The sequence below is a fragment of the Artemia franciscana genome, chromosome 9, assembly GCF_032884065.1.
Source record: "Artemia franciscana chromosome 9, ASM3288406v1, whole genome shotgun sequence".
Lineage (NCBI taxonomy): Eukaryota > Metazoa > Arthropoda > Branchiopoda > Anostraca > Artemiidae > Artemia > Artemia franciscana.
This window is the reverse complement of record NC_088871.1, coordinates 3,749,579-3,764,953: the sequence shown is the minus strand read 5'-3', so window position 1 is coordinate 3,764,953 and position 15,375 is coordinate 3,749,579. Positions and strand designations below refer to the sequence as shown.

Here is a 15,375-nt window from a genome sequence, read left to right as displayed (position 1 = left end):
ATAAAAAGCAACCATTTTATCAGCTAAAAGTTTAAAGCGGTAAGTCTGGTGACCACGAAAATTAAGACCAAACCTGAAAATAAAAGTCCTTCTAAAAAAAAAAAAATTAACAAGACTACAAATTAATATCCGTCTTCAGTTTGGTCTGATCATGGATTAAGTGAGAAATGGCTTTTTGATATTTTCATTGAAAAAATCAAAAAAAAATATCATAAGCCCACCCGCCCCTAGACTTTGGAAATATATTTTTGCACCCCCTCTTCCAAATTTCCGTGAATTGACGCCACAGTATATTATAGCATAAGTATAAGCATTATATATATATAATAGTATTATAGTAAAATATACTATTATAATATTATACGTATAAGTATCTTAGATAAATAAAACCTGCAAGGATACTTGGAAATAAAATCATCCATTTAGCATCCAATTAGACAGATTCACACTAATTTAAAGTGGCAACAAGGGCTTCTTGAGAGAGGTCTTTTATCCTATCGATCATAACCATAAAAATCGTTCAAGCAGCATTATCATGTTCGAAAGCGCTAAGGGCTTTTAAAAAAAGCTGTTAAAGATACTATTATGTTTACGCCTCAAGAAACAAAAGGGGATTCAGACATTTAAGAGTTTCCGTCTTATAAACTATCGATTCTCGCCGTCAGAAGAAATCTACGAGAACAGAAGCGAGACTTGGACAAAACGTTTTTTGCCCTCGAAAGCAAATCCTCATCGCTAGTGGAAAATGGGCTCAGTTACTGGCATCTTTGTTTTAAGGGACAGATCCGTTTTCCAGACAAAATTACTAAAATTTACACAGACGATCATTTACTTGCGCACAATACGAGTCTTGACCCCGCAGAATTCCAAAGCTGTGCAAAAACCTTCAAGGGCGCAGAAACAACAGACTATAATAATCTATTAATAGGAAGGCCACTGGAAAAAAGGTAGGAAAATGCAATTGTCAAGGATGACCTTTAGTGAGTAGTCTCTGTTCTGACAAGTGTTTACATGTGAACAGTCTAAAAGAATACTAATGTTTATATTACAAGTAAAAGGTTGTCTCTATATCAACTTGCTTTTGTGTTATTTTTGCTATAGATATATTAATAATCTTTTACTCCGATTTGGGTCACGAGAACACCATGACAGAAAAATTTGTTTTCCGTAATTTTCATTTTTTTTAAATTGAGGATTTTCCTTAGAAAAGGTATTTTCAAAGAAAATACCAAAATAGATAATTTTTAAATCTAGAGGAGACAATTGCCCCCCCTCCTCAATTGGCACCTCCTAATCTTATGACACACAAGCCTAAACTCCTCTATTAAAATTACTGTTCAGAAAACGAGTCAGTATCTGAAGTGCAGCAATATATATCCAACCGATTAATACATATTAAACAATGATGAGCCATTTACATAGGTCCATCATATGAACCCACTAGTAAACATAATAAGTTTGTGCTAGCTGTTATACTAATTTAGTATTTCAACTTATTAGATATTTTGTAACTTATCCATTACAGTGATAGCATAATTATTACAAAATTGTGGCTTTGTTTGTTCTTTTGGGTAATTAAATAAAAAAAACAAGTTTTTTAAACTGCAAGTAAGGAGCGACAGTAAAACTTAAAACGAACAGAAATTACTTCGTATATGAAAGAGGCTGCTTCCTCATCAACGCCCCGCTCTTTACGCTAAAGTTTTTTACTGTTTTAGAAAGAAGAATTGAGAGAAAGAGTCAAACTTTAGCGTAAAGAGCGGGGCGTTGATGAGGAAGCAGCCTCTTTCATATACGAAGTAATTTCTGTTCGTTTTAAGTTTTACTGTCGCTCCTTACTTGCAGTTTAAAAAACTTGTTTTTTTTATTTAATTTCTGAACGTTTTTGAAGTAATGCATGTTATTATTTTCCAGCTGTACTTTTTAAATTAAAAAAATACTTTAGTGTAAAGAGTGAGGAGTTGCGCAGGGGACAACCTCTTTCATTTACGGAATAATTTTGTTCGCTTTAAGTTTTAATGTCGCTCCTTACTTTCCGTTTAATTTTTCTTTTATTTAATTTCTGAACGTTTTTGAATTAATGCATGTTTTATTTTGTCTCTCCACAATAATTAATTCATGAATAATTAATTATTAATTGTTAGTAATAATTAAGTAAAAAAATTAAGATCAATAATCATCTCAAAATTAACACAAGCAAATATTATCATAAATCAAAGTGTAGCTAATTTCACGTGTAAAGCTTAGAGTATTAAGATGAAAAGGGTGTCAAATGCACACATCAACAATATTTTTGGAACGGCTTAACGTGTCAAGGCGAAATTTCCGGGGCATCATGAAAGTGATGTTCAACTGAACAAATATGCACATTTTAATATGCACAATCTAATTTCAGGCATGTGGTCAATTTTCGGGGTGATTTTTGGAGCTTCCATCTGTATGTTCGCCATAGATTGGCCCAAAGTTGAAATATTTAAACTTTTATATCTAAACTGACCTACCAAATAATGCTAGTAAATCCTGCTCTCCCTTCATGGAAATTTTCTTCTCCCATTACAAATTCTCGAAGGAAAGTTCCCCCAGCATATCCCCCTCTTCTCAACCCCTCCCCCAAACCAAAAAAATCCTCCTGAAAACGCCTGTATACTTCCCAATAACCATTACTATATGTAAGCACAGGTCAAAGTTTGTAACTTGTTGCCCCTCCCACGGGGACTGTGGGGGAGTAAGTCGTCCCCAAAGACAGAGTTATAAGGTTTTTCGACTACGCTGAATAAAATGGCTATCTCAGAATTTTGATCCGTTGACTTTGGGAAAATAATTAGCGTGGGAGGGGGCCTAGGTGCCCTCCAATTTTTTTGGTCACTTAAAAAGGGCACTAGAACTTTTCATTTCCGTTAGAATGAGCCCTCTTGCAACATTCTAGGACAACTGGGTCGATACGATCACCCCTGGGAAAAAAAAAAAAAAAAAAAAAAAAAAAAAAAACAAAAAAACAAATAAACACGCATCCGTGATCTGCCTTCTGGCAAAAAATGCAAAATTCCACATTTTTGTAGATAGGAGCTCGAAACTTCTACAATAGGGTTCTCTGATACGCTGAATCTGATGGCGTGATTTTCGTTAAGATTCTATGACTTTTAGGGGGCGTTTCCCCCTATTTTCTAAAATAACGCAAATTTTCTCAGGCTCGTAACTTTTGATGGGTAAGACTAAACTTGATGAAACTTATATATTTAAAACCAGCATTGAAATGCGATTCTTTTGATATAGCTATTGGTATCAAAATTCCATTTTTTAGAGTTTTGGTTACTATTGAGCCGGGTCGCTCCTTACTACAGTTCGTTACCACGAACTGTTTGAAACTGCAACATATCAGATGTGTGAAGCAGGTACTTCGAATCCTTCAAAAAGCGCTCAAGATTTTCATCGCAATTAAATTAATCAGTGCGAGTTATATGTTTGACTCAGTTAGAAATAGTGCCAAGGTTCGTAAGTCCCCCTTTTTTCTTTGAAGTCTTATTCTTTTTTGGTCTTCTTTCTTATGAATGAATGAATGAATGAACTTTATTACCCGTAAAGTATAAAAAAACACAAAGTACGGAGTATTATAAATAAATATAAATAAATAAACAAAAACAAATACGATAAACAGCGAAGAAAAACAAAATTCAAACTAACAAAAGACAATATGGACTAATCAACCAGTATCAATATGGAAAAAAGGCTGCAGAGGGTCATAAACGTGAATAAAGTTGACAGTCTTTTTACATAAATCATAACTGGAAGACCGAATCCGAGAAGGCACATCTACTAAACCAAATCGAGCAATTATTTTTTTGTTTCGGTGCCATCTAGGAAGCCGGAGGAGGAATTTGCAATATCTGAAATAAGCCGTACGTAGAGTATGTCGATCTTTCATACGGAACAGATGAGCCATGCCTGATAAAAACAAAAGCACAGGGGCGCATTAAGCGTTATAAATCATGCACAAACCGTTGCGGTTGTAACGGCTTTTGTTTGGGGATATTTTTCCGTAAGCGACGCGTAGGTTTTTCAAGGCTTGATTCACTAGGGATGAACAGGTAGCGGAAAGTGTTGGGCCGAAACACAGACCAAGCAAACTAACTAAAGAAGAACATGGTAGAACTGCAGTCCCAGTAACGAATGGAGCGACCGCATAAGGGCTATTAAAACAAATAAACTCGCATTTAGACGCATTAACTGACAGTCCAATCTTAGATAGTTCATTGGTTAATATAGTAAAATTAGAAAGCAATCCACGGCGAGTCCGGGCAACAAGAAGAACGTCATCTGCATATGCAATAGAAGACAAACCAGTATTACCGTAAAAAACAGAACTTCTAAGGGGACGCAGGCACGATGCAAGCACGCATTTAAATATACTAGGAGACAATACGGCACCTTGCCGAACTCCCTTATTAATTTTTACCGGGTCAGATATTTGGCCATTCCAGGTAACTTGAATTTTAGACTTTGAATACCAAGAAGACAATAAACTTAGTACGGAAGGATTAACACCTGAAGACGCAAGGGAAAATAGAGCCTGAGAGTGCACAATATTGTCGAAAGCTCCAGAAATATCAACAGTAAGACAGTATAAAGACATTTTAGCTTTTACGGCATCTTTCATGAGTCGGCTTAAAACATGATGTGCATGGGAGCAACCGAAACTTTTCCGAAAACCAAATTGAAAAGGCGTAAAATCACAATTCGACTCAATTTCTGGTAGTAACAAATGTTCAAGCAACTTACTTAAGAAACACGATACTGTAATGGGACGATAATTCACACATGACGTGGGGTCCTTGCCTCGCTTTTGAATAGACGTTACACGGCCACAAAGGAAACTATCAGGAACAAGCGACTGTGCTAAGCAAGACTGGAAAAATATTTGTAGATGGTTAAGTAGAGCAGGACAATCATAAGCAAAAAATCAGTAAGAAAGGCCGTCAAGATCAAGGCTATTTGAACGCTTAATTTTTCTTAAAGCCCGGCGAATTTCAGATATTGCTACAGGCTGGACATGAGCCTGCAGGAGACGGTATGGTAAAAGTGGTTTAAGCAACTTATAATAAAAAGACTGAAGAAAACTATTAAATACACTGAACACACGCTTATAATGATCAACAAAATTAACTAGCTGGAGACAAGATAGGGTAGATGGGGAACATTTCTCACTATTAATAACCTTATTCCAGGAGGCCTTATCGGTGGGGCCTGGCCATGCATTCAAGCGTGCCCTCTTCAAACTGGCCTTATATTCAAATTTACAGTTTTGTTTCACAGAGAAAACAGCTCCGGAAGATGGTCGGTCACATGATATCCACATACGTAGCCAAAATTTGGCTTTTTGCTTAGCACGTTTTACTTCAGGATCAACGTTCCAATTAGGCTTTCTTGTACCAATCCTAACTTTATCCAAAGGCACTGCAGCTTTGGAAGCTGATTTAAGGCAATGGACGATTTGACAATAAAAGAAATTTAGGTCAACTGTACTTGAAGGCGAGGAAACTGACGTTTGCAGCAGGTGATATGGCACTTTTATGGTCGAGAGTAAAGCAGTTAGCGTAGCAAGGTATAGTGGGACATTAGCACGATCCCAATTCAACTTCGTATGCCACTTCGGCTGAGCCGAAAGTATTTTGCCAGATAGCTCACAGGACAAATTACAGCTAAGAATAAGGTGATCGTCGTCAATCTTCTCTTCGTCCACCCTGACAATCGATGATATTAAGCTGGAACTGGAAGAGATCACGTGATCCAGGTTCGATTTTGAACAGCCTCTGTTATGAATATACGTGAATGGGAGGCTCTTAACTGCGACGTGATATATGCTAGGAAGGGATTCTAGCAAGAGGATTGATCTATCGGAGGTACCAAGAATGTCACAGTTAAGGTCACCAGCTAAAACCCAATTTAGGTCTTTCAAACGTAGACTTTCAAGTAGAGACTTTAAACTGGAGCAACATTTAGCGAAAGATGTGAACGATGCTATAGAACGTCGATCGCAAGGTAAGTAAACGTTTATAAAGGCGGTACTGTCACATTGAATCGCTAAGATGTTATCATCACAATGAATCACAGAGGGCTTTGATGGGGAACGGAAAAAAATTGCTAGGCCACCGGAAGGGCGGCCTCTAGTTTTCTTGGCCTCTTGCGAAAAGAAATGGTGGACAGAAGATCGCTTCAGGCTAGAAACGTTTGATTTGGTCAAAAGATGTTCTTGCAAGAACACTATGTCATGGACTAATAATTCATTAATTAACAAGTCTTTGTCTTTTGTGCCGTTAATATTAAGAGAAGCAAAACTTAAAATAGTGGCTTGGTTCATTCTGGAGCAGAGTTCAGAGCGCGTTTTATCACTGGGCAATTCATACTAAAGGAAACATGAGCTTCGCCGCAGTTGGCACATTTCGGAGCCTCTAAGCAAGGATTGTCTTTAGTATTGGAATGGCACCCAGAACATTTAGAGCACTTCATCTCATTCGGGGCACATCGGCAGTGAGCTAACGAATGATGGATACTTTGGCATTTAAGACACCGCCTGGGCAATTCTTTGTATTCCGATATTTTAAAAGACTCGTAACCCAAGCGCAGACCTGTAGCGATGGCAGATTTTAGTGCAGCGGAATCAAGGAACTCTAAACGGAATGTATGAGAAGAGCCGATCTGGCTGGCCTCAACAAGACCAGGAATAACGGAGATGAGTATACTGCTAGAAACACTATCGGGAAGTCCCCTAATTACTCCAAGAGGTTTGCGATCAATCACTTTAGCAAGAATATTTGGATAGCTCGCAACAGCAGATGCGGCAAGAGAATTGGCGGAAACTTTATCCCGCGTAACAACAACACATCTTTTCCTTACCGGATCGGACTTTACCGACACAATACCGTCATGTCCGGCGAAAGAATCAAGCTTTTTCTTGCGAGAAACGGGGTCTCTTAGTTCTGGAGGCGGATATTTAAGAACAACGGCGTACGAGGGTTTGTGATTGGTACCCTTACTATCTGAGACCAAAGAACTATTAATAGACGTTGTTGGACTATTGAGGTGAGCAAGCGATTTTAACTGATCAAGGCACTGGTTGACTTTGGCGGTAAGGATAGAATAAGCTGACGCCGGAATGCTAGGGACTTCAGAGGGGGATTTGATCACGAACTCTGGAATATCAATATTTTCTGCAGAGCAGCGAGAAAGAGTAGCGATAATGTCCGACAATGAACTATTCTTAGCACTGGATCCCGAACGACGAGGTATAGGCTCATCTGGGAAGCAATTGCTATATAAAAGTTTCTTAGCTCCAAGAACATCTTCATACGGGAAAAAATCACTAGCGTATTTCACAATAGACTGATGGTCCAACCCCCCATCGAGATTGTGCTGAGCAAAATTCAAAACTGGGCAATAATAAAGCGTACTGGTATTCCAGTTGTCCATGATAAGCAAATTTCACTCACGGCTCGGCATCAGTCCAAAAACAATTAAGTGAAAGAGGTATATCCACAGAGAAGTTCTCAATAAGCACAATTATGAAATGATCCACACTGGCTAAATGAATGCAATGAGAATAAATAATAACTTATCTTTGAGTGGGGCTAGTAATCCAGTGATTTGCAAGTAATCCGAATATTTCAATGCACGACTCAGATGATAGTAGTGCTGAATACTAACTCACAGCCACAATCCATAAATAATCCTTAAGCCGTAACCATATACAAGTTTATAAATTTATCTAACAAGTTTCAATTACAAGTTCAGAAGTATTTCAGTCGTTATTTATTCCAAACAGGTACAGAGTTAATCCGGCTTAAATTCAATTAGTTGTTGACTGGTCAAATCACACGTCACAAATTATCAGAGCTAGCGAAATGCGACTGCACTGAATGAATGCTAGATGAAAGACTAAATTTTAATCACGTCCTTAAAAAATAAGCTACATATAAAATACTATATCTACCAAGGAAATTGTCCAGGGTGGTCGCCAATCGTTTATCATCAAATAAATAATCGTGTGAGGTTATATAACGAATACTTGAAATCAAGCGAGTATTTAGTAATAGAACTCTAACAAGTTTAGTGCGGCTAAGCCGAGGCAGTACTAGGTCTGGGCAATAAGGTACTAAAATTTTACTAAAACTACGTATTAAAGTACTAAAACTTTATAGAAAACTAAAACGTATAGTTCCTTAAATGATCGAATGTTCTTAATAAAAAAATATGTTTTTTAACTGACTGTATTCCTTTTTGTGAAAACTAAAAATCAAGTGTTTTAAATGACCAAATATTCTTAATCAAATCAGATGTTTTATTTGGTTTAGTTTTCTAAAATACTATATCTACCAAGGTAATTGTCCAGGACGGCGGCAAATCGTTTATCTTCAACTAAACAATCGTGTGATGTTATATAACGAATACTCGAAATCAAGCGAGTATTTAGTAATAGAAACCTAACATGTTTAGTGCGGTTAAACCGAGACAGTGCTAGGTCTGGGCAGGGAGGGCAGTTGTCCCCTAGTTATCCTATCATCTTACATTAAATTTCTTTTATTTTACATTTATCACTTCTGTGGTATACCTTGCCCCCCCCCCCCATTATGAGACCCAAAACCGCTACTGCGGCTAAGGGATCGATTTGGAACTTCAAGGAAAAAATTTTAAGAGGGAGGGAGCAAGAGGACTTGAAATCTTACATTGGGCGAAGGGGGCAAAATTATTTTTTAACCAACCCTCACAAAAGAGTATACGATTGTTCTTTTTTTTAATTTTATGTTTGTTGTCCAGAAATCAAATGAAATTTTTTTTTCAAGTACACATCTGCTTAATCGTTATGAAAACTGTTTGAAATCAAACATTTGATGGGAAGTGGTATAGAAAATTTCGCACACGGCCAATAATGTTATCCCTTAATTCAAGAGTGCATATATGACTTACGTAATGTGCACGTCATAACAATAATAATAAAAAAATAAAATAATTGAAACAGTAATAATTAAAAGTATTAATACACATTCATGAATTAAGTCTCGTACCAAACACTCCACTAAACAGAACTGAAGTTAGTTTTACAATAAAACTGAATAGATATCACTTACAACTGCACATACAAAAAAAAGCAGTAACAAACAGTTTTTGGTAAAATGGAAGGTACTGCTATAATTATTTTTGAAAATAACTAACAACGCTAGAATTGCATTAGTGTTCTGTCTTAATGATAAATATTTTAAATTAAAGATTTTGCTCCTGAATTTCAGTATAGACAATTTCTGGAGTTACGAGGAGGATAGGTTCGCAGAATATTTACAACGGTATCTAATCTCTCATAGTACTCGTATATACAAAAAGTAATAGTACCCTATTTCTACTCATTTAGTTTTAATACCTAAACTCCGTTTTTATCATAAACATGGCTTTCTCATGAAGTCAAGACTAGATATGGCCTCATACTTGATTTTTTATTTAATTGTTTCCTCTTGTTTTGACAGAAAGAAAACATTTTCTAGAAGCCCTCCTAACTTGTTATTTTTGATGGGATAACTTTCACTGTTTTGTATGAATAATGAATATATACTGATGAGCGTTTAACAATTATAAGCTTGCATAATTCAACATCTCTCAGACCAAGATGAAACATCTAGCTATGATCCATCCAAGTTGATAAAATTTTTATAGTTAGTAATACAACAGTTCAAGGAAAAGAAGCTGACACCAATAAATCTTCCTCGAAGAGACGGTTCTGACCTCTCTCGCACCCGGTGCAAATTCTTGATTAGTGCACCCCTCCCCTGTCTCCCAAAAATTTTCAAGTCAAATTTTAACAAAATTTTCTTTTTTTAACGAAATTTGAATAAAAAATATCGCGAAACATTAAAATCATTAAATTTGGTGTACTTACTTATATTTTCAAGGAATGGTGATGAAGATATGGGAAAAATGAAAATTTCGAATTCAATTCACTCATATTTATTGACAACTGCACTTTCTATTTTATGTTGATAAAAATAAAATTTTGAAATTACAAATAATTATAATTGTTCGATTATTTATTTGACATTTTGCATCACTAAAATTTCTGTTCCCGGGGCAAGTGCCCCCTCCCTAAAACCGCCTCTGTTTACTCATCGTTTCTCGTAGAACTTAGGCACTAGCTCAACTTTTGCTACGTTACGTTTAACTTACGCTATGTTCAATTTAACCATATTGAGCAGCACTTCCTTAGTAAGTAGTAGTAATAAGTAAGACGGGACTAGACCCTTAAGGCCCAAACCGGTGGTGCTGATCTCCGTTTCATGGCCTTTCAGCCAGGAAGTGCAATGGGGGGCTGGGGATGAACTATCCTATGCTTTCACACACCCTTCCTGCTTACCTTCCTCAGATTTCTCCAGATACCCGTTTAGAGCTAGGTCGACTCTGGCTGAGCTTACAGTCACGCCACTGACCCCCGTCCCAAACTAAATAACTGGTCACAACTGGGAATGAGCCCGTGCCCCTTGGACAAGGAATTCCCAAACCAGCGCGCCAACGACTTAGCCAGGACGGCTCTTTTTGGAGGGGAAAGAATTACTTTTCCTTCAGATTCACTAACGACTCCGTTAAATTTTACATCCTAATATTTAAACTGCTTTTCAAATACATAGACAAGGGTGGCTTCAGCCCCTCACAGAAACCTTAAGATTTACAAATAATTTAAATAAAGTAATCCAAGGTGATAAACATTCCTTAAAGTAGATGTATAAACGTTCAAGGGTCAGATGATGTCTTGCGTCTTTAAAGAGCTTACTCACCATTGGCTGAAGGACTTAGTTGTCTGCCGCGTGGTTGTACAGATATTACTCCTCGACTTTTTTCAGCTGATCCAGCACGTCTGTTGTTAGCCCCATATAAGGATACTGATTTCAGCTCTAGAAAAAAATAATTTTTGAAATGTAGAACAAACTTGGCAAAAATAAAATAAAGCATGGAATCCCAATTTTATTTTTAGTTTTTAATTAATTTGAAATCCTATATTTTTTAAACTCCTAAATTATTGGCTCTGTCCGCTTTTATACCTACGTTAACCGTTTGGTTTTGGATTAATCATATTGATTTTTGTACATGAATTGTTGTGTTTGTTAAATAAATATGTGATCATATCCAACTTTAAGAACCGATAAGGCCAATTAACAATAAGATTACGGTTCACCAGATTTTACTAATACCGAATTTTTCACCCCAATAGAGCATTCTTTGATTGGCTCAAATTAGCGCTAGCTAAACATTGGTACTATTCAAACTCATTGTGAATAGACCTATACTGAAATACTAAAATGCATATTGAAAAGATATCTCGGACATCAGAACAAATTTTGTTCTTTAGACGTCGGGCTTCAATGTCTCATTTTCCCTAGGAAAAAAAAACAACATTTCTTACATGATATCGCACAATATTTACTAAACCGCTATGGAAAACACTAATTTAGTCTTCAACCGGGAGAACCGAAGCCGAAGTAGAAATCGCGAAACAAACACTAGTATATAGGTAAAGAACAATTACAACAACAAAAACAAGCATTAGAGACCCCCTCCCCCATATTATCCGAAAAATGCACTAATAATATATTTACTTCACACACATAAGATTGGAAAACACACAAGGTCAAAATTGCCAAAAGCAAGACTTGTGACAACAACCGCTTATTTCAGATGTCCTCGTCCACAACCAAGTATCTACACAAAAAGTAGATTTAGACTAGAGGTCGGACTCTCCGAACCTTGCAAGGCCATACATTTTGAGATAAGGCATAGTATCTACAGGGGGGGGGGGGGTACTAGAATAAAAAAAAGGCAAAAAAAACATAATATCTAAATTGAGCTGAAAACTGAATGGCATTGGAACAGCGAAAGGAACAGCATTGGGCAAACCCGCAAATCTTCATCACCTTCTCCCCTTCGAAACTTGCAACCAATTTCAATTCAGTGACCTTCTCTAAAACTTGTGGTAGGAATAGTTGTAGTAGAAATTCCCTATGACTACGGTTCACAATGTTTTAAACACAGTGGTTTTGGAGTTCTTGATTTCAATACTAATCTCAGGTTTGTAATAAACAAGCAGAAATCCTGATATACCAAGCTTCGGTTGAAATCGAAGGCTAGTTGTGAAGTATGTGGCGTGATTAATGTGTTTTGATTTTTTTTTTTTTTTTTTATATATTACAATATATAAGTGAGTTCTGAGATGGCACAGTCACTCGAATCAGAATCCGAGTTTGAAGGAGAGGAGCTCGATTTGCCAGCAGATCCTGGTGAAAACGATCTTAATAACTGTGAAAGTGACTGAATGTTCCGCTATTGTGATCCAAATGTTACAAACCTCTTTATTACTTGTATTTGGCGTTTTTATAATTAAATGAAAAATAAAATGTATATGATATGAGAAATGTGGCTCAATACGGCAATAAATATACAAGGCTATTGGGGTAACATTTCTTGGGTTTAAATGTAGAGAATCATAAACACCAAAAACAAAAAGAACAATAGGGAATTTTTTAAGACAGTGGGAAATAAATTAGAATGAATATTTCGGCCCTATGTCCAAGGGCCGTCCTCAGCAATACAAATAAGAAAAAACAACTTACGAGAGGATAAAATTAATAAAACTAAAATGAAAAATTTTTCAAAACAGTCCCAGTATCCTTACCTCAGCGAAGTTCAACCAGGATTAAAAGGAGAATTATTATTATTATTTTTTCTTACAAAATGGATGTCTGAAATTTAAAACTTAACATTTAAAACTTATTAAATTTATGTTAAAACTAACATATAACTCTCTATTTCTGAGATGTGAGCTCAAAGTTTTTTGATTCGAGACTTCTATATTGCACTATTCGCCTCAGATTTATAACCAGGAAACTCAAGAGCCCTTATGCACTGACTAACTTGTTCTGATTTTTGACGTCAATATTGGAATGCTAGCCTCAGATTACAGTCAAAAAGCTTCAGAATCATTACAAACCAATTTTGGCAATCATGATTTAATTACGAAAAACTATCCTAAAGTTATACCTGACTGATAGTGAGTCGAAAAATTACATGTCTATATATGCGAGAATGGGGAGAGGAGGTGTTTGAGGAAGGGGAATAACAGACCCGTGAGCTCTATGTAGGGCCCTCGAATCGCACAGACTGATAATCCTTGCATGGATCCGATGCTAATAAAGTGTGATAGGTTTACCATTTGTAAACATTCAGGCTACTGCACATGCTTTGATTTCGAACGCTAATGTGGCAATAGATCAGGAGGGTCAGATACATACCATTTTTGGAACGAACACTATTTATGAAACTAGATGGCTGCCTCTTATTCTTACACACACCCCCCCAGCTATGTCCCTTGTGCTCTTATGAGTATGAAATATAAGAAAAACTTTTATAGCTAGATTTAATCTTTTCACAAAAACTCAGTTATATGCTTATTTTTTGGGCCACGACTCAACATCTAAGGATAATTTATCTTGTACTGGTATTGCCCTTGTGACACAATACAGAATAAAGAACTTACTATAGCAAAAGAGATTTCAGAATATCTTTAAAAAAAAGGATGAAATACATGAGTACCTGTGCCCCTCTCCCAATATCAAATAGTTTACACTATTTCCTTTAATTTATTTTAATATCCTCATAACTCGGCTTTTTGGCACTAATCAAATTTTTTTGATTAGTGACCCTCATTACTCTATGATTTTTATGATTTTATGTATGTACTCTATGATTTTATTATCTTGAAAAGCAATATTTTAATCTTAATTATTTAAATGATAAACATTTAATCGTTAACTGGCTTAAATTTCCTAATTTGGGAATGAGGAATACTGAGGGGGTGCGGGTTGAATGGACTGTTACCGATTGAAAATGCTTGTATGATTCTGACTTAAAAGAGGTAGTATGTCCTACTTTTTATTAAAACATATCTATGAAGCTTCTGCTTTATCTGGGATTAAATAAAAAAAACAAGTTTTTTAGCTGAAAGTAAGGAGCGACATTAAAACTTAAAACGAACAGAAACTACTTCGTATATGAAAGGGGCTGCTTCTTCATCAACGCCCCACTCTTTACGCTAAAGTTTGAGTCTTTCTCTCAACTCTGCTTTTTAAAACAGTAAAAAACTTTAGCGTAAAGAGCGGGGCGTTGATGAGGAACCCTTTCATATACGAAGTAATTTCTGTTCGTTTTAAGTTTTAATGTCGCGCCACTTTCAGTTAAAAAAACTTGTTTTTTTTTATTTAGTTTCTGAACATTTTTGAATCAAAGCATGTTTTGATTTTGGCTCTCGCAGAGGAATAATTAACACGAAATTTGCAAGTTTTTTTTTGGCTAAATGGCTTTCTCATAGTTTTGATCGAATGATTTTGAGAAAAAAAGGAACGCTGGAGGAAGCCTAGTTGCCCTGCGATTTTTTGGTTACTTAAAAAGGCAACTAGAACTTTTAATTTTTTACGAATATTTTTATTATTAAAAGATAAACGTAACTTATAAATTAGCTTACGTAACGAACTTTTGTAATATCATGTTTTTATTACATATATGAACGGTTCACCCCCTCGTCAGTACCTCGCTGTTTACTCTAAAGATTAAATTTTGTCCCAATTCATTAAGAATGACCCCTGGATCACAAAAGCCGCAGAATAAATAGTTGAAATCAATAAAAATACTTTAGCGTAAAGAGCGAGGTATTAGGAGGAGGTGAGCCCTTCATATGCGTAATAATTTCTGTTCGTTTTAAGTTTTAATGCTGCTCCTTACTTCCAGTTGAAAAAACTTTTCATATTTATTTTTTCATTGTTTTTTTTTATAATTCTAACAAATCCTGCGCTCCCTTCATGGAAGTTTTCTTCCCCCTGACAAATTCCTCGATGGAAAGTTCCCCCAACATATCCCCCTCTTGTCAACTCCTCCCCCCCCCCAACCAAAAAATCCCCCTGTAAACGTCTGTACACTTCCCAATAAGCATTACTATATGTAAGCACTGGTCAAAGTTCGTAACTTGTAGCCCCTCCCACGGGGACTGTGGGGGAGTGAGTCGTCCTCAAATACATAGTTATAAGGTTTTTCGACTACGTTGAATAAAATGGCTATCTCAGAATTTTGATCCGTTGACTTCGGGAAAATAATTAGCGTGGGAGGGGGCCTAGGTGCCCTCCAATTTTTTTGTTCACTTAAAAAGAGTACTAGAACTTTTCATTTCCGTTAGAATGAGCCCTCTCGCAAGATTCTAGGACCACGGGGTCGATACGATCACCCCTAAAAAAAAAAAAAAAACACGCATCCGTGATCTGCCTTCTGGCAAAAAATTAAAAATTCCACATTTTTTTACAT

The 15,375-nt window shown here is 36.3% G+C and overlaps 1 protein-coding gene across 5 annotated transcripts in view; it reads right to left on the bottom strand.

Moving 5' to 3' along the window:
* Window positions 1-15,375, bottom strand: part of LOC136030903 (serine/threonine-protein kinase DCLK1-like) — a 109,905-nt gene that overhangs the window by 61,797 nt on the left and 32,733 nt on the right. For all 5 annotated transcript variants that reach the window (XM_065709998.1, XM_065709995.1, XM_065709999.1 and 2 more), the window contains exon 5: window positions 10,809-10,925. In XM_065709998.1, coding sequence (XP_065566070.1) covers window positions 10,809-10,925 — 117 coding nt within the window. The remainder of the gene's footprint in view (window positions 1-10,808; window positions 10,926-15,375) is intronic.